At 50.7% G+C, this 25,228-nt stretch overlaps 3 protein-coding genes across 3 annotated transcripts; 2 read left to right on the forward strand and 1 right to left on the reverse strand.

Moving 5' to 3' along the window:
- Nucleotides 1–355: 355 nt before the first annotated feature.
- Nucleotides 356–4,757, forward strand: LOC116499251 (perilipin-3-like). Its single transcript, XM_032203932.1, has 8 exons — nt 356–418; nt 898–1,093; nt 1,685–1,767; nt 2,078–2,928; nt 3,043–3,140; nt 3,580–3,776; nt 3,976–4,104; nt 4,197–4,757. The coding sequence occupies exons 1-8, from the start codon at nt 356–358 to the stop codon at nt 4,755–4,757; spliced, it is 2,178 nt and encodes a 725-aa protein (XP_032059823.1).
- Nucleotides 4,758–6,379: 1,622 nt separating this feature from the next.
- TICAM1 (toll like receptor adaptor molecule 1) lies at nt 6,380–9,867 on the forward strand. Its single transcript, XM_032203574.1, has 2 exons — nt 6,380–6,764; nt 7,241–9,867. Exon 2 carries the CDS (start codon nt 7,327–7,329, stop codon nt 9,634–9,636), a length of 2,310 nt encoding a protein of 769 aa, XP_032059465.1. The 5' UTR covers nt 6,380–6,764; nt 7,241–7,326; the 3' UTR covers nt 9,637–9,867.
- Nucleotides 9,868–12,674: 2,807 nt separating this feature from the next.
- Nucleotides 12,675–16,849, reverse strand: FEM1A (fem-1 homolog A). The gene has a single exon (XM_032203575.1). The coding sequence runs from the start codon at nt 16,637–16,639 to the stop codon at nt 14,591–14,593; it is 2,049 nt and encodes a 682-aa protein (XP_032059466.1). The 5' UTR covers nt 16,640–16,849; the 3' UTR covers nt 12,675–14,590.
- Between the last annotated feature and the right edge of the window lie 8,379 nt (nt 16,850–25,228).

Raw genomic sequence — 25,228 nt, forward strand, 5'->3', positions numbered from 1 at the left:
GCAGAAGTTCTCACCTACTTCTGACCCCACATCTTCAAAGCAAGACAAATCTTACCAGTAAGAAAATAAGTCGGCTGCTTTGTTTAAAATATCTAGCTGTGTGGGGATTGAGGGATGGGACTGAGTACAGCTGTCCTGTAGAAGCATGTGGACACCATACTTTATAGAGCCTCCCAAATATCCTCACTTTCTTGTAACAGAAATTAGTGATTCCATGGAGTTCCTGCACTGTGCTGGATCTTGACTTTGTTGCCCTCTGCTTTTCAATGGTTTTGGTAGGACTGTAGCTCACTTGAGGAAACTGAAGTTGTACTCTGTGACTACTTCTAACATTTCAGCTGCAGTTGACTTCACTATGGCATCAAAGAAGACCACGCAGAATCTGCCAGAGGCTGAGGACCAGCAGCAAGAGGTAGGTGCCAGACAGGGGGGTACTCAAACATGCAGCAGTTAAAATACCTGCTGACAGCTATGGTGGTTAGCTAACTTGAGTCAGCATCTCAAAACCACGCTGGGAGTAGCAGGAAAAATTAACCAAATGAAGCTGTGGCTAAATCTAAACACAGTAGTGAAGCGAACTTTTCTTGCTCAAGAAGAAATTCCAGGGCTGGCTCAAATAATGCAAATAATTCTGAAGTGTTAGCTGTTATCAGTCCTGTTTCTACATCTGGGCTTGACAGTGCTAAAACCCAGTGACTCAGCAGTGACAAGTGTACAGCTCCAACTTCTAATCCTGGCTTGCTGCTGACAAGGATTTGTCTTTGGGCAAATCCCTTCAACTCTGCACTTAAAAAGGGTGATGAGATGGACTGGGTGTTGCTGTGGAACTTCTAATGTCTTGTATTCACTCCTCAGCTTGAGGCTGGGTCTCAGTCACTTGTTTCTCTCTGGTTTTAGAGCGCTGTCAATCGGGTGACCAGCCTGCCCTTGCTCAATTCCGCATTCAACCTGGTCTCGTCTGCCTACAACCACACCAAGGAGACCCATCCTTGCCTCAGCGGCGTCTGCAATGTGGCTGAGACTGTGGCTGCTGTTGCAGTAGGGAGTGTGGTCGGTGGGGCACAGCCCATACTGAACCAGCTCGAGCCACAAAGTAAGCAAGGAGGCTGGGGAGACCCTCCCTGCATGGAAGGGAGTAGGTGGCAGGGGAGCTTCAGGGACCTGTCGGGTGACGTCCATCTCCTTCAGCACACTGTTCACATTAATCACAGCACTGAGTCATCCCCTATTCCCCGCTGCTCAATAAATCCACTGAGTTGGATGGACGTGATATTACTAGCAGAAGTAGTCTGGCCTCCTGTCTGTGGGTTCTTTGAGTCAGGAAAAACTCCTCGCCTTTCTTTCACTACTCCAAGCTTTCAACATCCCATATGGTAGTATCAGTGTCCCTTCTGGATATTGCTCAGTCTCTTATCCCAACCCTTTAACTGTCCTGCTCACCAGAGACAAGGACTGTACTGCACCTGGAGTGAGGAGCAGCCAATTGCTAGGAAGCTGGGAAGGCAAAATGGAGACTGAACCTGCTTGAACTGAAAGGCTTGCTCACTTCTTAATGAGACACCCCACACACACTGCACCCCAGAGCAGTGATTTTGTGTTCATAAGTATCCCATGTTGGTCATTATAGGGTCAAAAATCCCTTTCCGAACTGAAGACTAAACTGGTACCTCTCTTTTTTGTCTAGTTGCACTCGTAAATGAATATGCTTGTAAAGGATTGAATCAGCTGGAGGAGAACTTGCCTTTCCTTCAACAGCCAGCAGATAAGGTAAAGTAAAAGCTTTTCCTGGGGAAGCCGTGGCTTGCTCTCTTGCTTTTTGGAACTCATGTGTAAAGTAGAGCTTGGGGAAATAAACTCGAGCAGCACTGCTTTGTGAGGTATGGGCTAGGGGACTTGTTGCTAGCTGATAAGGGCTGGGGATATGTCTTCAGCATGTGGGAATGAACACAGCCTTGTGGGACACTGGGAAAATGCACCTGTATTTACAAGAGCACGAGCACAGTTTAGCCACGTGCAAAAGCTACTTCAGGGCTTATTTCAGGAAAAAAATAAATCTCTTTGCCCCTTCCTGTTGTAGGTAATCTCAGACACCAAGCAGCTGGTTTCCACCAAAGTGATATCTGCCATGGATGCCGCCTGTGAGGCGAAAGAAGCAGTGGCTGATAAAGTGACTGAAGCTGTGGATCTCACAAAAAATGTTGTTGGGGACAGCGTTAAGCTGACCAGGTCAGTGGTGGCCTCCAGTGTTAGCAGTGCTGTGGAGGCCGCCCAGGGTGCCAAGGAGCTCATGACCAACAAGGTGACTGAAGCAGTAGACCTCACTAAGCACATCGTGGAGGACAGCATTGGCCTGACCAAGTCTGCAGTGGCATCTACTATTGTCAATGCTGTGGAGGCTGCTCAGGGCGCCAAGGAGCTCATGACCAACAAGGTGACGGAGGCTGTGGACCTGAGTAAGCACATCGTGGAGGACAGCATTGGCCTGACCAAGTCTGCAGTTGCTTCCACGATTGTCAATGCTGTGGAGGCTGCCCAGGGGGCCAAGGAGCTCATGACCAACAAGGTGACTGAAGCAGTAGACCTCACTAAACACATCGTGGAGGACAGCGTTGGGCTGACCAAGTCTGCGGTTGCTTCCACTATTGCCAGTGCTGTGGAGGCTGCCCAGGGTGCCAAGGAGCTCATGACCAACAAGGTGACGGAGGCTGTGGACCTGAGTAAGCACATCGTGGAGGAGAGCGTCGGGCTGACCAAGTCTGCAGTGGCATCTACTATTGTCAATGCTGTGGAGGCTGCCCAGGGGGCCAAGGAACTGGTGACCAACAAGGTGACAGAGGCAGTGGATCTAACTAAAGTGGCTGTTCAGGATGGTGTTGAGAAGACCAAATCAGTGGTCACTTCTACGGTCAATACAGCCCTGGATGCTGCGTTTAACACCATAACTAGCAAAATAAACACAGCCCTTGAGCAGAGCAGAGAGGCCATCCAGGAGAGTGTGGATATCACTAATACAGTGGTGAACAACAGTGTAAGCAAAGCCAGGGCGGTGGGCCAAGCAGTGGCAGGTGGTGTAGAATCTGTCTTGGGCATATCAGAAGATCTGGTGGATCACTACCTCCCCATGACACAAGAGGAACTAGGTGAGAAAATGGTTGGCTGGCGGTTGTAAATGCAAAGCCTTTCCTATGTGACTAGAGAGCACCTGATGCTGCAAGTCACCTGAAGTAGGCAGGTAGCTCTGAATTTGTCATCAACTTGGCTTTGTCAACACTGACTGTCCACATGCTACAGGACAGAGTTCAAGCATTTGCTAGCTGCTTCTTGCCCTTTAGCCTCAAGACAAATCTATGGGTTTCTGCTTCAACCTATCTGTCAAGCCTGTTTATCTGGAGAGAACCCTGAGTGGGGACTAGCCTACCTTTAACATCTGAGCAACTGCAAACGCCTGGTGTTTATACAGCAAGCTTCAGCCTTCGTGTCTTACAATGGGAGCCCTTACCTCTTTTTTTTTTTTTTTCCCCTGCTCTTTGCAGCTGGGGGAGTGGAGCACAGCTACATCTCTGTTCTTATTTCCTCCAGGTAAACTTGCCACTGCTGAGGGATTTGGTATGGCTTCTGTGGAGGAGCAGAAACAGCAGCAGAGTTACTTCGTTCGTCTGGGTTCCCTCTCTAACAAAGTCCGCCACAGAGCCTACCAGCACTCCCTGAACAAGCTGCAGCATGTTAAGCAAAGACTCTACAACACACTCTCGCAACTACAGCTGGCAATAAACTTGGTACCAACATGTTTTTTTTTTTCCCTTTTCCTTCCATCTGTAGTCTTCCTGCTGTAATAGCCAGATGTAGGTGCTTCTTCCATCCTGCACCCAGCTGTATGCCCTTCTGGGCCTCTCACTGTCTGAAGTGCTTAGGACTGCTTCTGCTTCACTGATTGTATGTGCTTGCAATCCAACTTCATCTCATTTTTCCCATCAGATTGAATCTGTGAAAAAGGAGGTTGGCCAGAAGCTTCTGGATGCTCAAGAGAAGCTCCATCAGCTGTGGGTGGACTGGAGCCTGACCCAACCCAAGGGACCCCAAGTTCAAACAGCCTCCCAGGCAGAGGTATACCCATGCAGGTGTATGTAATCAGGCCTCTTGTGGATGGTGTGCATCTCATCTGCTATAGTAGTTGAGCTATATTTCTTTCCCAGCAGATAGAATCACGGACTTTAACTATGCTGCATATCATCACCCAGCAGCTACAACGTGCTTATGAGAATCTGAAAGTCAGCATCCATGGCCTCCCCAGCGACATTCAAGAAGCTGTGCGTCAGGCCACTCGAAATATCCGGAAGCTCCACACTTCTTTTTCCGGTGCTAAGTCCTTCCATGACCTGTCTAGCACCACCCTGGCTGAGAGTCGGGACTATGTGGTAGAAGCCCAGAGGTCTCTAAATGACCTGCTCCAGTATGTAACTCAGAACATCCCTCTTAACTGGCTGGTGGGTCCCTTCAGGGCAAGAGTGAAAGAGGATAGCAGAAAGGAGAAGAAAGATGCAACTGAGATAAAATGTCCTGCCTTGGAAAAGGCTGCTACATCAGAGGAGGTGGCTAAGATGCCTGAAGAGCCAAAGGGAGCAAAAACAATTCTGGAGGAAGTGTGTGAAGTGCTAGAGAAGATAGAAGAGAAGCTAGAGAGAGACATAGAAGTGGAAATGGAGGTTGCATTGGCTGCAAAGGAGCTAGTAACTAATGCACCAAAGGAAGATCTCTGAAAAATTCCATCCTCTCTGGCCAAGGCCCCTTGGCTAGAATGTGACTTGGTTCTTTTAATCTTGCACCCAACTGCTGATCATGCCAAGAGTGCCTGTCCCAGGCTGAGCGTACAGTAAGATGTAGTTTGCGAGACTTGATAACCAAGCAGGGGTGATTCCATATCTTGATTTATTTTTATTTTTTTTTTAAGCATGCTGCTCTGAAAGGGGAGTTGGAGGGCCTGTCCTTGGGACTTTTAAGTCAGCACAGCTGTGTGTGAGTGGCTAACTCTGGGTGAGAAGTGATCTCAAGTTAGTTTTAATGGTGGGTTTTTAATGAATTCATCCAAGCTGTGGAGATTTTAAGGAGGATACTGCACTTGACCTTTAGTAGAGTTTCCCTCCTACAAGTTTAAAACTACACACTACAGACACTACTTCCTTTCTGGCTGTTGTGCTTCCTGAGAAGCTGAGCCCTGCAGCAGACCAGGAACAGCTGGGAGCAAGAGGCTTCTCAAAAGAGACTTCTCAGCAAGACAGGTGGTTTTTCATAGAAGAAACACTTGGCAAGGTGGGATTTTTCTCCTAAGGGTGCCAGTTTGCAGTGGGACTGTCTTTCCTAGTCATGTAAGTGATTTCAGGAATCCTCTGTGTATACCTCTGTCAGTGATGTATTTTGCAGCTTTTGCCAGGAGTTATTCTGCCATGTTTATAGATATTCAGTCATTAAAATAGAGATAGATACTACTATTTTTTCCAAGTAAACAATACCTTGTCATCTGTAATACAACTTATTTTGTCCTGGTATGGCACCATTGCTAGGATTAGAGTAATGGCAAGAGGCTTCAAAATAAAGCTTGAACTGCTGTCAAATAAACGCGTTTCTTCTCTGTCTGTAAAGCTGCAGCATCGTGATCTTTCCCTTAGCAGCGGGGGGTGGGAAGCTTGCGTTTAACAACTCCCTTCTCATTATTTTAACCCAAATGCTCTTAGTGGGTCTACTATCTGCTTCAAATTCAGGAAGAAAAGGATTTTGGTAGGGCTGTCTGTCCCTGTACCCTGCAGTATCAGGTTCCTCTCAAACGTTTTGCAATGCCGACAGCCTCTCGCTAGAGGAAAACACCGGTGCCCAGGCTCGCCAGCTTGGCTTAAACACTTCATTAAACATTTTAAAATCTCCACGAGTCCTCCAGGGGGAGGCTGGGCCTGCACCCGAGTGGCTGCAGGAGCCCGGGCCCTCCTGGGCCCGCTCCGCCCCGGCCCTGAGGCCTCGCCCCGGCCGGGCCCCGCCGCTTCCTCGCGGGCTTCCAGGGCCCGGCCCCAGCCCGGGCTGGGCAAGGAGAGGCCGAAACCCGGAGGTCGAGACCCGGAGGCCGAGGCCGAGGCCCGGCCGGGATTTGCGGCGAGGCGGCCCCGGGGAGGCCGGAGCAGGACCCGCCGCAGGTAGGCCGGCCCCGGCCCCATCCCCGCCGCCGAGGGGGGCGGTAACAAAACGGGGGGAAAAGGTGTAAAAAAAAAAAAAAAAAAAAAAGGTGCCGGGCTCCGCGGGAACGGGGGCACGCCGGGGCTCTGCCCCTCACGGTGGGGTGAAGCGGTTGGGGGGCACGGTGAGAGGTGGCAGAAATTGGGGTGAAAGCCGGGCCTCTCGCTGAGTCACAGCGGAAGGGCACCGCCGGGTTTCAAAGTCCTCCGTCTGCCGTTTCGAGTGCCCGGCCTTTCTCTCCTTTCCTCCCTTTCCTCCGCTTCACAGAATCAGACATTTCATTGAAGGCGCCGTTCACTTCCTCAGGTTCGGCTTGAGCTCACTCGTTATGCAATTAGAGGATTTTGGGGAGATGTAAACAACTTGAAATTACAAACTTTCCCCGGCTGGGTGCTATTTTTAAACACCACGGCTTCCTTTAAATAGAGGGAGCGTGTCTGTCATGCTGTGAGGAGCCTCCGTGAGCATCCCTCGGGCTGCCAGCACTGCTGCTCTCCGGTACCGTCAGTGCTGCCGATTCATTTCACCCCGCTCAGCCGGCTCCGGTGAGTGCATTAAGGGAGCTCAGGGATTAGATGTGGACAGAGATCGTGTCAATGTCCACAGTGACATTAGATATCCTCAGAGCAGATTTGTTGGGCTACGGGCCATCAACGTCCTGGCAGGGAGTGAGTGGTTTGGAAGGGGTTCCTCCAGGCACGCTTTATTCCCCAGCTGCCCGCTGCAAGGAGCCTGTGATGCCCCTGGCATCAGCCACTGCCCTGGAGGAGATGGGTGCTTGGATGTACCCACACAGGTTATGAGTTTAGCAGTTATTTGAAAACAGCTAGAACTAACGTGATAGGAAAGCGCAGAGTTTGTTCTTTGCTTAACAGAGTTGGAGCAATGCGTGGAGCACGTCACATGCGCTGGTATATTTGTAAGCACTAAATGGATGCAAAAATGTCAGAGCTGTGAGGATGAGCCTGGGAGCTCCCCGCCTCGCTGTTTCTGATCGTGTTGCGCTGTGTTCTTTCCACAGGTTCATCTGGCCCCTTCTTCAGGACGCAGCCGTCCCAGTTCTGAGATGAGTCCCTGAGCAGCAAAGAGCTCCTGTTTGTGCAGCACATGAAGTACAACCAGGACATCACAAAGCACAGAGCTCTAAATGCTGTAATATGCTTTTTCCATTCATGCTGCTTCAGTCCAGCATCTGGGCCACGAGCTGATGAGATGGCACAGAGCATCAAGTTCCAGCCAAGCTTTGAGGACGTTCTTAATATTCTATCCCAGATCCCACCAGATAAACTCCTTAGCCTCAAATATAAACTGAAGCATTTGGTATCTGGGCGCAGCAGCACACTACTGCAAGCCATGGTCCTGCTCACTCTGGGACAAGAAGCAGAGGCAAGAATTTGTCTGAATGCCCTAGGAGATGACCGGGCAGCCTTGTATATCCACCAGACCAAACTGGGCCCTGCAGGACTGCAGAAAGATGGGGAGAATTTGCAGCCCCCCCAGCTGGATGCAGGAGCCATGGCACTTCTGGCACAGATCTACTCGCTGCTGGCAAAGGAAGAACTGTGCAGTCACGAAGCTGTGGTCAGAGCTGACCAGGCTGCCACCACAGCCTGCAGTGCCAGCAGGGATGCTCAGAGGGATTCACAAAACAGCGTCCTGGCTGGGGAGCAGGAAAAATTTGGCCCAGCTATCAGCACTGGGGGTTGCGACAGCAAGTTTCAGACACTGAGATCTGATGTGAGCACAGGATTTCTCCAGAAGACCATCCCAAACAGCATGGCAAAAAGCTCCCCGGTGCAGATTAGAGCTGCCTCAGACCTCTCAGGCCCAAGGACCTTGCACTCCTCACTGAGCTCTGCTTCTCTGACCAATCTCCAGATCAGTGAATCGCCCACAGCTGTTTTTTGCATGCAGCCTCCTTCCCGTGAGCCCAGCCGGCTGTGTGACAAGGACAGCAGCAGCGTGAGGCAGCCTGCTGAAGGCAGGCAGAGCCACAGCCTGCAGGAAACGGGCTGGGGAAGCAGCTCCAGCGCTCATCCCGGGCTGGACACAAATGCCCAGGTCCCCCAGGAGGAGGCGGCTGTGCAGGTCAGTTCCTGCCATCCATCTCTCCCCATTCCTGAAACACCGCTGCCCACGCTAGGTGCTGGCAGCCAACCCGTTGAAACCAGCGACGTTTCCAGCATAGCGCCAGCAGAGCCGCCAGCACCAAAAGAAAGCAGAGACCAAAAGCAAGAACTATCTGCAAGTCTTCCTGATTCAAGACCCACAGTGGACGTTGGTCCTGCCTGTGTGCCCACAAAGGACTCCTCTGTTCCAGTGAGCACTTCCAGCTCTGCACCTGCTTCCACTTCAGCCAGTTCTTTTCCTCCTCATACCTACTCCTCTTCAACCCCTTCCCCTCCTCTTTACGCTACCCCTTACAGCTTACCACATCCTTCTCCCTTCCACTCACCCCCTTCTCCAGCCTGCCCTCCTCCTTTCCAAACTGCCAAAGCAGCATCGGCAGCAGAGCCAGACAGTGGAGAGAGAAAGTTCTTCACTTTTGTTATTCTGCATGCTGGGGAAGACGAGCACGTTGCCTGTCGGGTGAAGAACCTGCTGGAGAGCATGGGGGTTCCCAACGGTGCTACGTTCTGCGAGGACTTCCTCGTGGCAGGACACGGCCGCCTGACCTGCTTTCAGGATGCTTTGGAGAACTCAGCTTTCATCATCCTCCTGCTGACCAGGAACTTCCTGTGCCACCTGTGCATGTTTGAAACAAACTCAGCTCTGATGGAGTCCATCCAGCGACCATCCAAGCACAACTCGGTCATCCCTTTTGTACCCAAGGAGAACCCCCTGGAGCGCAGCGAGATCCCCAGCATCCTCAGCGTGCTGGTGCCCTTGGATGAGAACTCCCTCGGGTTTGCCAGGGTAGTGAAGAACACCTTCACCACCAGCAAGATCAACGAGAGGAAAGCCATGTGGTGCCAGATACAGCAAGTCCGAGAGCACAAAAGGAGACAACAGCTGTTTAAGGATCACTGCCAAACCCTGCAGAACTTGGGTGCCCTGAACCTCGGCTCCTTTCCCCAGGTGCCTCTGTCAGAAACACCGTGGCAGCAGCTGGGACAGTTCGTGCCTCACCAGTTGCCCCAGCAGTGCTGTCCCCCTTGGGCCACGTCCTGTCCCCCTGCTGCCACGTACCCGCCTCCCCCAGCTCCTCACCAGGCTGCCCAGCTGGGCCCCTCTCCTTCCCAACCGTTTCATCTCCCGTCAGGCTCCCACAACGCCATGCCAGAGGCCGGGGGTGCCCAGCCCATCATCATCCAGCACGCTCGAATGGTTCAGATTGGGAACCACAACACCATGCAGGTGGAAACTGCCGCAGCAGCCCCGCAGGACGGTGAGAAAGAATCCACGGAGAACTCTTGATCAGAGATGCAGGAGGTCAGCCAGGGCCAGAGACATTCACATTTCATTTCAAACCCTAGATTATATTAATTCTGCTGGAACTGGGGGTAAAAGGTGCTGTTTCTGGGAGCACAGGAGAAAACCACCTTCTGTTGCACTGGACAAAAGAGGGTGCACTCTCCTGGGACTACCATCCATGTGCTTATTTTCAACTAACTTAGAAAACTATTTTCCTGATTTTCTGAGGGTTACTGGGAGGTTTTAGAAATAAATTTTAATTGATTTGTGTTTCTCCAGTTCTTTCCTGTAGAACTAGGAAAGGGGCAGTTGGGGATGGCTGGAAAAGGGCTCGGCACAGTCGTACCTCTGGAGTGGAGGGGGCGGGGAGATGGCACAGCTGGGCTCTGCTTCATAGCCAGGTGCTGACCAAGTGATTTGAGGAAAAAACCTTCAGGGGATGCTTTGGGGAGTCACCGTGGCCTCCAGTCATGGTGCTCAGCACCACGGGGTGTTCTTCTGGCAGTCCTCTCTGCTCCTGGTAGCGCGGAATGCTGCTGGCCCTTTGTACCAATGCTTACTTCGTGTGCACGGCGTGCTCTCCTTGCAGCAGTGCCATTTCCCCCACCCTGTCCCAGCCTGGGAAGCTGCACAAAACTGGCTTCAAAAACGTGTGAGAGGCTGCAGGCCCCTGGGCTGAGGAACCAAAAGATCACTGCTCTCAGTTCCCCTCCGAAACTGCAGAGAGAAGCTTTGTGTTTGTGGAATAATTCCCGTGTGCCCCTGGAGGCGTGGTTTAAGGACAATATTTCTGTATTTAAAACAACCCAAAGGGCTGAGATAACACACCAGGCACGAGGCTGAGCAAGAATCTTCGCAGTAAAGCTTTGGAAAAGCAATTACTTGATGAAGGCAGCACAGAGAGGGGGGAATTTTGGAGGATGTCTGGGGGCAGCAGTGTGTTCTCCACTCTTACCTGTTTGTAAGAGGTCAGAGACAGGATCAGGGCCTGTCAGAGCGGCTGTTTACAGAGAAATGTCCCCTACCGAGATTACCCCATCCATTTGTTGCCACCTTTGAGGGAAAAGGTGGACTCTGAACCAAAAGAGGTGAACAGGAATGGGGAAAGGCCGGTGATGGGGGAGATGTTCTGCAGGCCCCAGGCCCTGGCTGTAGGATACAGGCTGCCCCTGAGCTTTGAACACCAGGAAGGGATCCGAGGCTGAATGGCAGAGCCCTCGCTCTGCCGTGGCGATTTGCCTGGTCTGTCAGCAGAGGTCAGCCCAAAGCCACCAGGCGTCTGGGAATGGGACTGCTGCCTCAGGGAGCAGAGCCAAGGCAACAGCAGCCACCGCTCCGGGGGCTCTGCGAGCTGCAGGGCAGCTCACCCCGCTCCTCACCTGGGAAGAGCCAGAGAGCTACCAGGTCTCTGATAAGGAGAGCCAAAGGAAGGGATGCAGGGGATGGGATCCGTTCCTGGTATTCCTGTGGCTGTTTGCATGTTCATGTCCCCCAGCAGGGCTCTCCCAGCGCCTCATTCTGGGTTCCAGTCTTTGTCCAAGAGCCACCCAATCTTTGGGACCAAAAACTGCTTAAGGAAAACGTTACCAAGTCCTCAGAGAAAAGGCTGTTGGGGTGATTTAACGCCCTCTCAGGCAGCACCATTAACCTAAAGACCATCCAGTTCTCACCCTTCCTCTCTGGCTCTGCCCACCCCAAACTCTTTCTACCCGTAGCACTACAAGCTGCCACCGGCTGCTGGCTTCCAGCTTTGAAACAGGTTGGCTTGTAACACCAAAGGGCCCGGTGACAATGGATTAACTCATTTATGCTTTATAGAGCCTGTCAGGAGCCTCCAAGTGACCGGGTTCCTTCTAAGCATGAGGAAAGAAAGCTCCTATTTTCTCTTCTCTCCGTCACCTTTGTTTGAATAGGTGTTGTGTTACCGCACCTCCCAGCACGCTGCAGTTGCTGTGCAGCCTTTGGGAGGAAACATTTACCTCCCTCCTTCCCCAGCCATCCTGCCTTCTATAAATAAATGTCATGCAAACCTGGTCAGCTGGAAGCTGCTCTGGCTCGTACACAACCGTGGCAGTCACGCCGAGTTTGCCACGATGGGAGAAACAGAGAAAGACACAGCAGCAGAGCGTGGGACACTGCAGGATTGTTTGGGTGCTGTTTTTCTTAAGCTTACTGTGCACGGAGGGCCAAGAGGCTCACGGGTTACTGGGAACAGCTTCCACCTAAGAGCCACAGCCCTTTTCAGCCGCAGCTTTGCTCATCCCACGTGTTCAGGGCCCTCTTTGCTGCTGCTCGCCCTGCACAGGGAGCTTTGCCACCCAGGCCTGGTTTCCACCAGAACGCACGCGTGCTTGTGACCCTCTGATTCTTGCCCAGTTTCTCTGTGAACCTGAGAAACGCTGATGTGGTGCCCCTATCCTGATGCTCGAGGCCACTTTTAAACACCGATCAGATGTCATTAGCAGGCTCCAGAGAGCTTCCGAGATAGAAAGGCACCAGCAATGGCTCCAGGAAAGCCCTGGGTGACTTTCTGCCCCGTTCTGCATTTCTAAAGAAACCTTTTTTTCAGACTGCTTTGTCAAGAAGTGACCACAGGTAAGGGATTTGGGTATATTAGAAGAGAGAAGAGCACCTCCTGGGCTGCAGAACAAACAAAAGGCAGACATTTCAGTCATGGAAGTGCACAGAACGGCTCCTGGAGAGAAGCGTGCTGCAGGAGGATCTGTAGCCCTCAGTGATGAAACCCCATTCTTTGTCCAGGATAATTGCTCAGCTAACAAAATCATCCCTTCCCACTGCTTCATTTACATCAAAAGATAAAGCAAAGTATGTCAGGAAAGGTGTCCTTTCGGTGTCACTGTTACCCTTTTTCAGGGGAAATGTTACAGCTGCAGCACGGATTAGCTCTTCCCATGAGGAAATTCAGGTGAAATGAAACAATCAAGCCCACTGATCACAAACGCCCAGTATTACCATATCCACGAGGGCACCATCCCTAGGAAACAAGCGAGAGCTGAAAAGAGAGGCTTACCAGCAAGAAGTCCAAGGCACTTGCATTCTAGCAGCCATTTTTTTTTTTATTATTATTTAAAGTTAAGAGCGCTCATCAGCTCACAAATTAACAAATTCCATTCCTGCAGTTTAGATCGTTTCAGCCAAAATGAGGGAGAAAAAAAAAAATAGAATGCAGCTAAACTATGTCTGCACTTTACATCTCAGTAAAAGTTAAACCTCCTCGCTTTATAAATAAAAGTTATAGTTAACACTGCAAAATGTAACGGCAGATCTACGGGATCTGTAAGGGCAGAGAGCACTGGATTATTGAGGCTTATGGATACGCTGGCGTATAAATACACGTAGAGAAGCTTCAGAAGCATATAGTGCATGGTTGTTGATCAGGGTTCTGCACTCCCCATCTTGCCCTTTCCCAAAGCTCTGAGGCAGCTGCTTCACCCTCCACCGTGCTTTCCATCCTGCCCGGGGCCAAAATATGAGCCACGGGGTGCCAAAGCCCAGTCCCTCCCCCTGCAAGATAAACTGCTGGAACAGCCTCGTGTTTACCACTGCTGTTTACCACCGAGAAGGGTTCTGCTAACGGAGGCAAATACCTACGCTGAGACTACGAATTTAAAGAGAAAAACCAAGTTGTGTGTGGATTCCAATTAGAGAAGGGAGCTTGGCTGAACAGAAGCCAAATGAGAGTCCAAATTCAACCCCTGAAGTAGCACCATGCTCAGTGAAGTTACAAAGAGTCAGAAGCCAAAAACAGACGCTAAGAACCCCCCCATGGAGAGGTCTCAGAATGGGATAACTGCCAGAGCCCCCTGGGCTGACACCAACAACCTCAGGAGGCCCCTGTAACTTGCATTTCCATCTTCCTTCCTCCTCCAGACCACCCTCATGCAAACACCCCACACTCCCTTGCTTTAATAACCCCCCCAGCACCTCCCTCCCTACAGGTACCTCCTGTCCTAGCAGGGTGCCCACGAGCACCCCCTCACCGACGGTTCAAAGCGCACGGCTTTGGCTCTGAACCCTGGCAACACCCACTCTGCACAGCTCACCGTGAGCACCTGCTGGGCTCTGGGGCTGAAGGACCCCACCCGGGGGAGTTAACACATGCAGGGTGGGCAAGACAAGAGCCTGAACTCCACACCAGTTTTCTAAGGTCATGGTTTTTCCTCCCCGTTCGTAGAAAGCAGTTATCTAGCAATGTGACTGTATAACCAGAACTGACCTTACTACATCTTACAGGATGGAAGTAGTCTTGCAGCATAGATAGGGCCTGGCTCTAAAAGAGAAAAAATAACCCAGGTTTATGCACAATCGTTGACATATTAGGCCTTTAACACCACTTGCTACATGGCCAACCAAGAGGGAGAAAAAAAAAGCCCTCAGCATACCCAGCCCTACTGTCATGCAAGGCAACTACCTCAGCAGGGAACGAGCCACGCGGCCGTTAGACTTTTACTGCACCAAATCTGAGAAGGGAGTGGGGAAAGAATTAGTTGGGAGGGATTTTACTCCTCACTGGCATTCCTAGCTACTCAGTATTTGGGATGGGAGGGGCTAGAGCACGTATGTGATGTGTAGCTGCTCCAAAGCTTAACGCTGTGTTAATCCAGCACTAACGGCAGAGGCAGCAGGTCCCAGGGATCTCCATTTTCCTTCCTTCTCAGGGCAAGACGGTCGGTAGGGGAAAGGGCAGGGGCTGCAGCCTCCTCTGGGTGCAGTGCACTGGAGGTATCTAGTACCTGAAGATGCCAACACTGAGGGACAGCCACGAGCTCGAGCCTGCTCCTCCCCTACCCCTGCACGCGCCAGCCTGACGGTGACAGCGGAGGATGCGTCGATGGCCTTCAGCATCCTGACAAGGATGGCCCGAGATCTCAGGCTGCTCGACCTCTTCGGGGTGAAACAGGTGAGGGGAAAGGCTGGGGGCTTCAGCTCGCCCAGCCTAGTGCAGTTCAATGAAGGCTTCCAGTTCCTCGGGGATGAAACCCTTGTAGGGAATCTTGTGCTTGTCCAGGGCGCGAGCAGCAAGGCACTGGAGGGTGATGTAGTTGAAGGGCTGCATCATGCTCTTGGTGAGCAGCTTCTCATCCAGCAGCTCGTAAGCAGTCTGCTTGAAGGCATTGGTGGCGTCCATGTGGGCTCCAGCCTCCATCAGGGCACTCATGATCAGCGGGCAGTTGTTGCGGGCAGCGACGTGCAGCGGGGTGTTGTTGTCGTAGTCGCGGCTGTCCGGGTCAGCCCCGCACTCCAGAAGCAAGTTCACGACGTGCAGCGAGGGGAACTTGCCCACTGGGTAACGTCCCACCGTCGTGGTATCTTTGTCCACAGCCATATGCAACGGCGTGAAGCCGTTCTTGGCCCGGGGGCTGCACTTCAGCAGGCGGTAGATGGTCTGGCGCTTCTGGTGTTCCTGCTCTGGGGTGCACTCCACCTTCTCCAGCAGGAAAACCAGGTGGAGGATGATGGCCAGCGTCTTGGTGAACTGTGCCGAGTCGACTACGGGGTCCTTGCCGTGCACGAGTGCCCTCTCCACCTCCCGGACGCCTTTGCTCAGTACTCCCATGAGATCAGAAAAGCCCAAGTGGGTCGCTAAAGTGCCTTTGGAGCGGTCCTGAAGCACGTAAGAGAAAAGCTCAGCAAAGGAAAGGAAACTACTGGCAGTCATCGGGCTGAGAGGCTCCAGGTTGCCTTGCTGCATGTCCAGAGCGTACTTCCACAGGTTAATGCAGCGCTCGAAATTGCCCGAGTCAGCATAGACTGCCCCTCGGTAACGGATGTAGTAGGAAGTGTCTGGGTGCGAAGGGCCCAGGATGCGCTCTCTGATCAGCAGCGCCTGCATGCGCATCTCATCTGGGTCAGTGATCAGGGCTTCCAGTTCCTCCAGCGAGCTCACTTCCCGCGAATAGTCGTATGCCAACACCAGCTGCCGGGGCTCGGGTTTAGGCAGGTACTGCCCGCCCTCATAGCGCAGCTCCATCGCCCTTCGCCAGTACTTGTGGGCTCCCAAAAGGTCTCGTTTCTTATCCACAAACGTGGCACCCAGCAACTCTAGCGCTTCCACAGCAGCCTCTCGAGTGCAGAACACGTTAGGAACCTGCTGCTCATCCTGACTGGAAGCTGAGGCGCAGCATCTCTCACGCCCCTCTTCTTCGCAGCCCTGAGGAGTTTCCCGACCGGCACTGCCGCACCTCTGATGGCTCCCACCTGACGCACAGGTCCCGTTTTGGTTCCCTGCCACCTCCTCTTCCTCCTGCTGCAGCCCTCCCTGGATGAGGTACTCCACAATGTTGGTGTGACCGGTGACGCTGGCCGCTAGCAGCGGAGTCATGCCGTAACCATCTTTCTCCATGCGAGCTTTGGAGCGGAGCAGCAGCTGCAGGATCTCCAGGCTGCCAGACTCGGCACAGTCGTGCAGGGCCGTGTTCCCCTTCACGCTCCGGCGGTTGACATCAGCCCCTTTCTCCAGCAAGTACCGTGCAATCTCCCGGTGCCCTTTATAGCAAGAAATCATCAAACACGTGTGTCCATGCCGGTTAGCCACTTCCAGGTCGGCCCCGCGCTCCCCAACCAAGTAACGCACGATCTCCAGGTGCCCATCAAAGCAAGCGGCCCGCAGCGGCGTGGAGTTGGTCAGCGTGGTCTGGTTCACTGAGGCGCCGTGATCCAGGAGGCTGCGCACCACCCCCAGGTGCCCGGCCGCTGAAGCCGCCCATAGCGGAGGGGCCCCCTCGATGGTCTCCCCGTCGAAGTTGACGGAGCCGCCCTCCTCCACGCGGGCCCCGCAGTGATCCAGCAGGTACTCCACCACCTCCAGGTGCCCGTGGCGGGCGGCGATCAGCAGCGGGGTGCTGCCACCCCCGGGGCCGTCTCCACCTCCGGGTCCCGCCGTCAGCGCCTCCAGCTCCTCCCGGCTCCGGCTGCCCAGCAGCTTCTGCAGCAGCTTCAGCTTCCCATCGCGGGCCGCGTTGTACACGGCCGTGCGCAGGTCCATGGCGACGGGGGCCGCGGCGACCGCAGCGGCGACCGCCCCGGCCACCTCCTGGCCATGGACCGGCTCCTCCGCGCCCCCAGCTCGGCCCGGGGCAGGCGCTGGGCGAGGGCGGCCCCCGGGGGACAAGGAGCCGCTACGGGGCCGAAGCCATCCCGCCGGCCGCCCCCCGTCCCGCCGCAGCAACCTTCAGTCTCTTCGCCCGGCCGCCATCTTAGGTTGGAACGCGAAACAAAATGGCGCCCGAGCGGGGCGGGCGGCGGGGCTGGAGGAGGACGATGGGAAATGGAGTCCCGCGCCCCTGAAGGACCCTGCCAGCCCCGCGGGAGCAACTCCCCGCTGGACTGCATTTCCCGGCAGGCAGCGGGAAGGGGGGAGGTGGCCGGATACCAGGAGAGGCGCAGAGACCCCGCGCGGGGCACCTTGGGAAATGTAGTCCGGCCGGGCCCTAGGGACAGCCCCTCCCTAGGGTTCCCGGGGGGGCCGAGCAGCGTTTCCCAGCGGCCCCCGCGCTGCTGGGCTGCCGAGGGCGGGAAGGGGCGGGGAGGGGAGGGGCGAGGAGGGGCGGGGGGCGGCCGGGCCGGCCCCAAAGCGGCCCCAAAACGGGGCCGGGGGCTGGGGGAGCGGGGCAGGGCCTGGGCTGTGGCAAAAGGAGCCGGGGCAGGGCAGCCCGAGGTCGCTGTGCCAAGCAGAAGTGCTTTAAAAAGCGTTCTGTGACATTAATAGGGACACGTTTCATCGCGGGTTTTATTTCTGATAAATTCCTCGAAGCGATCAAACTCCAAAATAAAACAGCTACACAGCATGGTACAGCGCCAGCCCGCTACGTTCTTAAAAATCATTGTAGTGTTTTAAAGCATACAGCTTGTTTGCTGAGGAGACACTGGTCTGGAGGTAGCAGAGCTGCCCGCCCAAGCACCACACACGGGTTAATTCCCCTTGATCCCTGCCGTAGCACAAGATGTCCAACTTCGTACATTCCTGAATGGCAACACGGAGCGAGGAACAAATATCTAACGCAATAGTTCAGATTAGGAAAGCTTTAGTTACCAGAACCTATTTTTAGGGCAGAAGTTGGATTTACGGTGCTCTAATCTTTGTATGGGGAATTGGCACAAGGTTTCTGCTGTTGTGTCTTATTTATAGCTGTTTCTTCTTTCCAGGGAAATAAGATTAGCCTCATTATTTCCATTGCTGTTACTCTGTCTATCATTATTATTATTCAGTCCGTCCATCCTTCCACCCATTTAGGTCTTGTCTGGAATTACCTAGGATTATCCCGCTAATGCGTGTTGCCTTCACACCGAATATCATTTTTGTTGCTAAGAAACTGCTTTTGCATAACAGACAGCGCAGGCCTAATTTTCACTCCAGCAGCTGTTAAAGTCAACGGGAGCAGCAGGTGCTCGGTGCTCCTGAGCCAGAGCCAAAGTGTCCGTGGCAGAATTCCCACACAAAGTCTGACCGTGCACGCGAGCGTGTCGTCGACGCGTGCAACGTGCTCGGGGACAGAGCAGCTTCACGGGTAAAAGAAAATGAGCAAAGGTGTCCTTCCACCTCCAGTGTGTGTGTACTGTGCAAGTGCAGCTTTCTGTGTGCCACAACAGAGGTGGCTGTGTGCGCTGGAAGCTATTTGAGACTATTCCTGTGTCCCCTTCACACACACAGGTGCGAATACACACCTATGCTCACAGCTAAAAAACACGTTCTCAAATGTAGATAGCTGTCAGCAATGAGTTTGGGTGCACGTGGTCCGTTTTAATATTAACGTGAGGCTTCCTGTGCGTGTCTGTGTGCATAGCTGACGACATGGAGATGTCAAACAGCTAAAAGTGTGAGCAGAACGTATGTGTGCGTGGCGTGTACCTGTACACAGGGCTGTACACCTGCTTGTGCACCTCCGCATGTGAAATCCACAGCACTTGGGCTGTTTGCACTGCAGCAGGTCAAGGCGCAGACACAGACGTAGTGACATTTCCTCTCCCTGCGGGCTCTTTCACGTTGCTATGGTGACCAGATGCACTCACACTTTTATCTGAAGTATCTATTAACTAAAGCTTCCTATTAATTTCCCCTCCTTACAATGGATATGGAATTCACCGGAACACCAAGTACGCTTTTGAGCTCCCAAATTTATAAAACAGCCTGCCCCCAGTTCCTGGGTGAGCTGTCAGAAACATCATGGGATAGAAGTGCAGCTGATAAAAGTGTGTGTGTGTGGGGGGGTTTGGGGGTGGGTTTTGTTTTGTGTTTTTTTTTTTGATGAATGAAGAAACTGCTTAGTAATGAGAATAAGAATAAACAGCACAAGGAGTCTCTCAAAAGCCCTGTAGATCCTGAGACATGGATATGGAAGAGCTGAGCCACAGTATCTCACCCCTGAGCCATCTGAAAATGGATTATTTGGTCTGACAAGTCAAAGAGGGCTGAACATGGTGGTGGACAGCTCACGTCAGCTTGCCTTGAGCTGATATGCTGCAACAGCATCAGCCTGAAAAGTCTGGGGCAGGATTTTGGCTGTGAGGGGCAGAAACCAGGGGCTCTGATCAGATTCCCTTGTTACATCAGTTCTCCTGCTTCCTTTGGCATCTCCTACAGAGGTCACCACCAAAAGAATCAATGTCCCAAACCAGGGACACCAGCTCAACACCTGGCATAGAAATAAACGAAGGACTAGAAACCATCACGTCCCTCATCTTCACAGTGTGTCCTCCACGAGGCCCCGGAGACTCCTGTGAAGGTTTTGTAGCGTAATGCAGATAAAGCCCCAGCCAGTATTCTGAGAATATAGAGGGAAATTAAATACCCACTGGAGGAAAAGAAGATAAAAAATGAGACGTTTTGACAAGGCTGCCAGATTGTGTGGCAGGAGGGTTAATTTTTTTTTGAAACTGCCATTTCATATTCCCTTTCAGACAAGCTGAATTACACAGTACTGGCTGCTGGAGGAGTTGCATAATTTTCTTCACAGAAATAATGACAGGGTACTTAAAAAAAAAAAAAAAAAAAAGAGCAAGTGAACGGGTGGCTAAAGTGTTGGGCAGAGACTTCAAAAATCTAGGCTGAGATCCTACCTATGCTAGGAACTCCTTTTGTGACCCTGGGCTGGTCAGTTAATCATTCTATGTTCTATTTCCCTGACAGTAACGTGGGAATAATAACTGCTCTCTGCCTTGCTTATTTAGATGGCAAACTGAGTTTACAGGTGCATCTTCTGGGCTTTTGGCAGCCAAAGGCAAAGAGTTTCAATTCATACTAAGGTGTGTGGAACAACAACAATACACAAAGTAGATAATAATAATAATAATAATAATAAAAGAGCTTGGATATGTGATCTGGAACACTGTTAGCGTGAGAGGATGAAGAGTTCCTAATGCATTGTTCCATATCTCTTTCCTCAAAATGTGGAGAAGTTTGAATCTGTGCTAATAGTTCCAAAGCCACATAAATAATTTAGGAACTAAGTCCATGTTGTTTTACTGAATCCCTGAGTTACTTCTGAAACTGTGAATCGATAATTTAGGTACCTGCAACATTTTCTGCAAGCTCTTTGTGCTTAGCCTGTCACCACATTGAGGGTTAACAGCAGATTAGGGCAAGAGTCTCGTTTTTTCAAAGTTTAAATGTAAGTTTTTATCAATCTCTTCAGCTTTTACAGGTTTATCTAATTTGCAGAAGTCAGAAGAAGATGGTCTTTTGCTGCTAAGTCCAGTGAAGACAAAATCTTCTGTATTTTTAAGTAACTACATGAGAAATTTGCTGTACAAAGAGAACAACTCTAAAAATAGTGAGAAATGGCACCATGACATTAGCAGGAACAATGACCCAATACCCAACTTGCCGCAGGGGCTTTTGTCCTGTAACTACCTTCATCATTAAGGCTTGTGATGACATTATTTTCTGTGCTTATATAGGGCACGAGGCCATTGCTACCTGGAAGGAAGGATTTTGATCAGACTGCAGAAGATGAACAGGCAGGAGAGGTATGTTGAGTAACACTAAATCAATGGAGTTTCATTTACATTAGACACCAGCCTGGCAATTTCAACATTAATGGTTGCACTGCTGCCCTCTGAATTTTTGTAGGTTTAATATATCAGTGGGGGAGTAAAAGAGAGGGAGAGCGTGTCGCTCATGCTTATGATACGTGGGTCTTTTCTTTCATGCATCATCAATGGCTAGCAATTTGTACAGCTGTTAAATTCCTTTAGCAATAAATTTCCTGGGATAAGTATTGCACTGCTCCTACCTCACAGATTATCTAAGATGATAGTAACAATAGTGTCTTTGGATCTGGACCCTCTTTCTTTCAAGCTGAAAGAATGAAAGGCTGAGGCAAATGGCAAGGTAGCAAGAGCATCAGATTTGGACCTCTGGCTGCGAGGACTGTAAAGACCTCATCAGATTTGGATCTTCTGGCAGAACCTGGCTGCGAAGACTGTAAAGCACGTTCATGAACCACAAAGCAGATGGATTTGGAGGTCAGTGGCTGTCTTCGTCTTGCAGACATTTGCTCTGGTGCTGTACTGCACTAGCTCTACAGCTGACTTTCCAGATGCGTTTCTGTTTTCAACCTAAATGGCTTAGTTGAAGGAGAAGCCAAAAGGACTTAAGTTCCTAAATCACATAGGCAGTAATCACAGAATCATAGAATTGTTGAGGTTGGAAGAGACCTCTGGAGGTTACCTGGTCCAGTCCCCGGGCTCAAGCAGGGACACCTAAAGCTGGTTGCCCAGGGCCATGTCTAGATGGCTTTTGAGTATCTCCATGGATGGAGACTACAACTTCTCTGGGCTACCTGCTCCAGTGCTTGGTCATCCTCACTGTACAGAACTGCTTCCTGATGTTCAGTCAGAACCTCCTGCATTTCAGTTTGTGCCCAGCATCTCTTTCTGGCACTGGGCACCACTGGGAAGAGACTGGCTCTGTCCTCTCTGTACCCTTTCTGTGGGTAATAACAATGACAAGTGTGCAATGCTGAGCACACAAAGAAAATGCTCTACAGCACCACCAACCCAAATTATTAAAGACATTTCAGTACTTACCTTTACCACTGGCCTCAGCAGGATTCAGGAATTTCATTTTCACACCTAAATATCTCTGAGAATAGAGGCTCTGGGTGGTATTGAAAATTCACCCGTTCCGGTTTTTAAAACCCTGTTGGAAGCAGCAAGCTAGACTTTCAAAACAAGCAGGATTTCTAAGTGCCCAGCAGACTTCAGCAGCTGAGGTTCAAGCCCTAACTTTGCCACAGAATTGCTGTGGGGTCTTTGAGTGAGACACTTAATGTTCCTTGATCCACAATATGAAGATAATAATAGTTGTTTTCAATGCAAAATTGCTTTAAAGTAAAAGTAGGTGAGTGGCATGCTTAGAGAGAGCTGCTCATGGCTGCAGGATGAGCCTACAGAGCTTGCTTCTTCACAGACACTCCTCCTGTTGCTTCACCCAGAGCCCAGATTTGGGTAACTTCAAGGGGACGAGAGCTGAGGAGCAGAATAAGTCACAGTCTCTGTCTCAGGGGCTGATACGACCTCCAGTATGCCAAAGCACTTCAATACGTACTTTGCTTTCAGGTGTGGAGCAGCTGTATCACAGAGAGGGCTCTCGGTGGGCAGCTGGACCAGCTCTGTGTCCCAGTCTGTTCCGTCAGCAATCTCTCACACCAGCGAGGGTGAAGATCTGCACTGTATGGCAGGCTATGATTTGTTGTCACCTTTATAAGTCAGAACAACAAAATCACTAGTCTTCCACACAGAGCCAGACCACTGAGAGCAGCACCTCCTCCTTGGGGACGTCCTCCTTCATTTCTTCTTCTGTTATCCTTCCTCACTTGTTCTCATTCTTTCAACACTTGGTTCTCATTTCAGGGATGGATGGTAGGCATGTTAGACAGTGTGAAAAAGAAAAATATTGCTCTTTGCGAGACCATGTCAAATCTCACTGTAATCGTCTATCCAATTTTGTGACTGTACCTGTGACTTTCTGCTCCATTTTCCCACTCAGAAGACTATAGATGACTATAAAAATTTGGATTTTTTTTTTTCAAGTATATCAAGACTCAGCAGGATCTTCTTTTTCCATACCCTGTGATAAACTTCTCCTGGAGTGCTCTGCCAACCTGCCTATCTCTCAGTTGTATCTTGGTCTGACTGAAATAAGTAAACGTAATATATACTTGGGAATGCTAGAGAAAAGGAATCAGGCAGCAAAGAAAAAGATAAGATAATGATAGTGCTGGGTTTCCTGCGATCCTACTGAGAGACTGATCTCAGCAAGAAAAAACAAAACCCTTTTGCCGTTTCCTTTTCTCTGAATTTGTCGAAGAGCAATCTTTATTTCACCCCAGGTTTAGCTTTGCTTCCACTACCCAGCTTTCTGCTGTTAATACCTTGCATATTTCATGAATAACACGTGAAAGGACAATGCTGGCTCACATCCAAGTAAAGGATCTCGCATTATTCCTTTTGACCGCCGTTGTCTGAGCAAGGCAGACTTACCTCAGCCGGCGGAGTCAGACAAGGGACAGTATCCTCCCTGTCGCCGAATCAAGCCTGTTAAATGTACTTTTGTGAGCAGTTGTAAAAAAGGAAAAGAAACAAAAGTATCCTTCAACAGCCTCTGCTCTGCGGAGCTGCTTTGGTGAAAGGCTTCTTTCATAGAAGGAGAAAGAAATTTTCAGCAAAAGGCGAGAGTTTGCTGGTGCTGGCAGAGGTTGTGCCCTGTGCAAGCTCACAGAGCGCAGTCCAGCCTCTCCCTCCCTCTCCCCCCTCTCTCTTTTTTTTTTTTTTAAACATATGTGCTTTCTATGGACACTTTAATCAAACTCCAGATGGGTGGTTTCAATCTGGGGATTTGCGCTGCTCAAGAGATAACAATCCTTTGTGCTAGCCTAGGTAGCAAGTGTGTTTGTGATAGCTGGAGCTGATACCAGGAGATGTCCAGGTGGTCTTATTTAACAGGGGGTATTAGCGATACTGCCATTGTCCAGGAAATCAGATAAAACTGCAGTCCAGGTGTTACCCTACACCATGTTTGTGTAATGACATTGCCAACTGCCGACTGCTGCCTGCATTAAAATAGAGACCAAACACTGCAGAAGGGACAATCCTGGGTGATATTTTCTGGTACAAGCTCACCATCATCCCTAGACCTCCTGGTTTGCACCATTTAAAGTGCAAAATTTAATCTGAACATGAAGGAGAACACCAGTGAGCACGCACCCCTTGCTCACACTGAATACAACTTTACTCTGATGCATGCCTGTTCCTGGCCTGTGCTTGGATTTCCTAAATTAAGGCATTTCTTCTAAACTGTAGCTTATTCTCTGCCATACCACAAAGTGTATTGATGAAAATGCTTGGGGAGCGGGTGAGGGGGGAGGAGAGACAAGTTTTAGAAATAAGCTGCCAGGGCAATTCAGTATTCTGCCAAGGGTAATCGGATGAGAGAGTGAATAATAAAGATGACTTATGAACCTGAGAGAGAAAATGGTTCGGGAAGGACTATAATAATAGGATAGGATAGGATAGGACAGGACAGGACAGGACAGGACAGGACAGGACAGGACAGGACAGAATAGAATAGAATAGAATAGAATAGAATAGAATAGAATAGAATAGAATAGAATAGAATAGAATAGAATAGAATAGAATAGAATAGAATAGAATAGAATAGAATAGAATAGTTCAGTTTAAGGGCACCTTCAAAGATCATCTAGTCCAGCTGCACCAATTCAGGTGACAACACTTCACAGTTGTTCTGGAACTGCACTCTGCCTAGCACAGTGATATACCACACTGGGGAAGGGATTTGCCACAAGTTGTCACTAAACAAGCACATAATAATCAAGAGAGAAGTGACTGTTTACGGCTTGAGCAAGGGAATGAGGTCCTCTGCTCTTTATACACATATGAATTCCCTTCCAGGAGCGTGGCATTTAGTAGGAAACATAAATTCCGTTCAGCCTCAGAGGTGGGTGAGACTTTTGTCTAGACTTCAGGTAGAGTGATCTGTCTGTGTAGGGCCGTATTTCTCAAAGTGGTATTTTTCAGGATGAGATCTGCCACTTGTAGTTTGTCCCAGAGATTTCAACCGCGTGGAAGCTCATGCCTCCTTGTAATTGTGGCAGGTGACACCCATAGTGCTGAGAAGCCACTGTAGTTTCTTTGTAATTGATTTTACAGATAAGATCTAAACTTAGCTACAGAACTCGGTGAAAAAAAGCCTGCTTAGAAAGAATAGGGACTCAAGAGCTTAGCCTCTGGCTATCTGAGAAGAGGCTGGCTCATCACAGAGAGATCCCCAGCTGCACTTCTAGGCTGTAAATTAAACAAACAGTATTTCCTATACACCAGACCACAGGGATGGTAGAAAGAACAGTGTGGCCTTATTGCTGTTATTTCCTTTGGTTTCAATCTCTGTCCTCTGCCCCCCACCTCTGTCTCAGACTGGTGTTGCCCACTTTACCCGATTTGTTATTTATTACAATGGTTTAAAGAGAGGCAGGGGAAAAAATGCTCAGTGCAAATTATATTTTGAGCTGTTGTGCTTTGCCTCTTTGGTGGATAATAAATCTCTCTGGCAATGCTC

The sequence above is a fragment of the Aythya fuligula genome, chromosome 26 (assembly GCF_009819795.1).
Source record: "Aythya fuligula isolate bAytFul2 chromosome 26, bAytFul2.pri, whole genome shotgun sequence".
NCBI lineage: Eukaryota > Metazoa > Chordata > Aves > Anseriformes > Anatidae > Aythya > Aythya fuligula.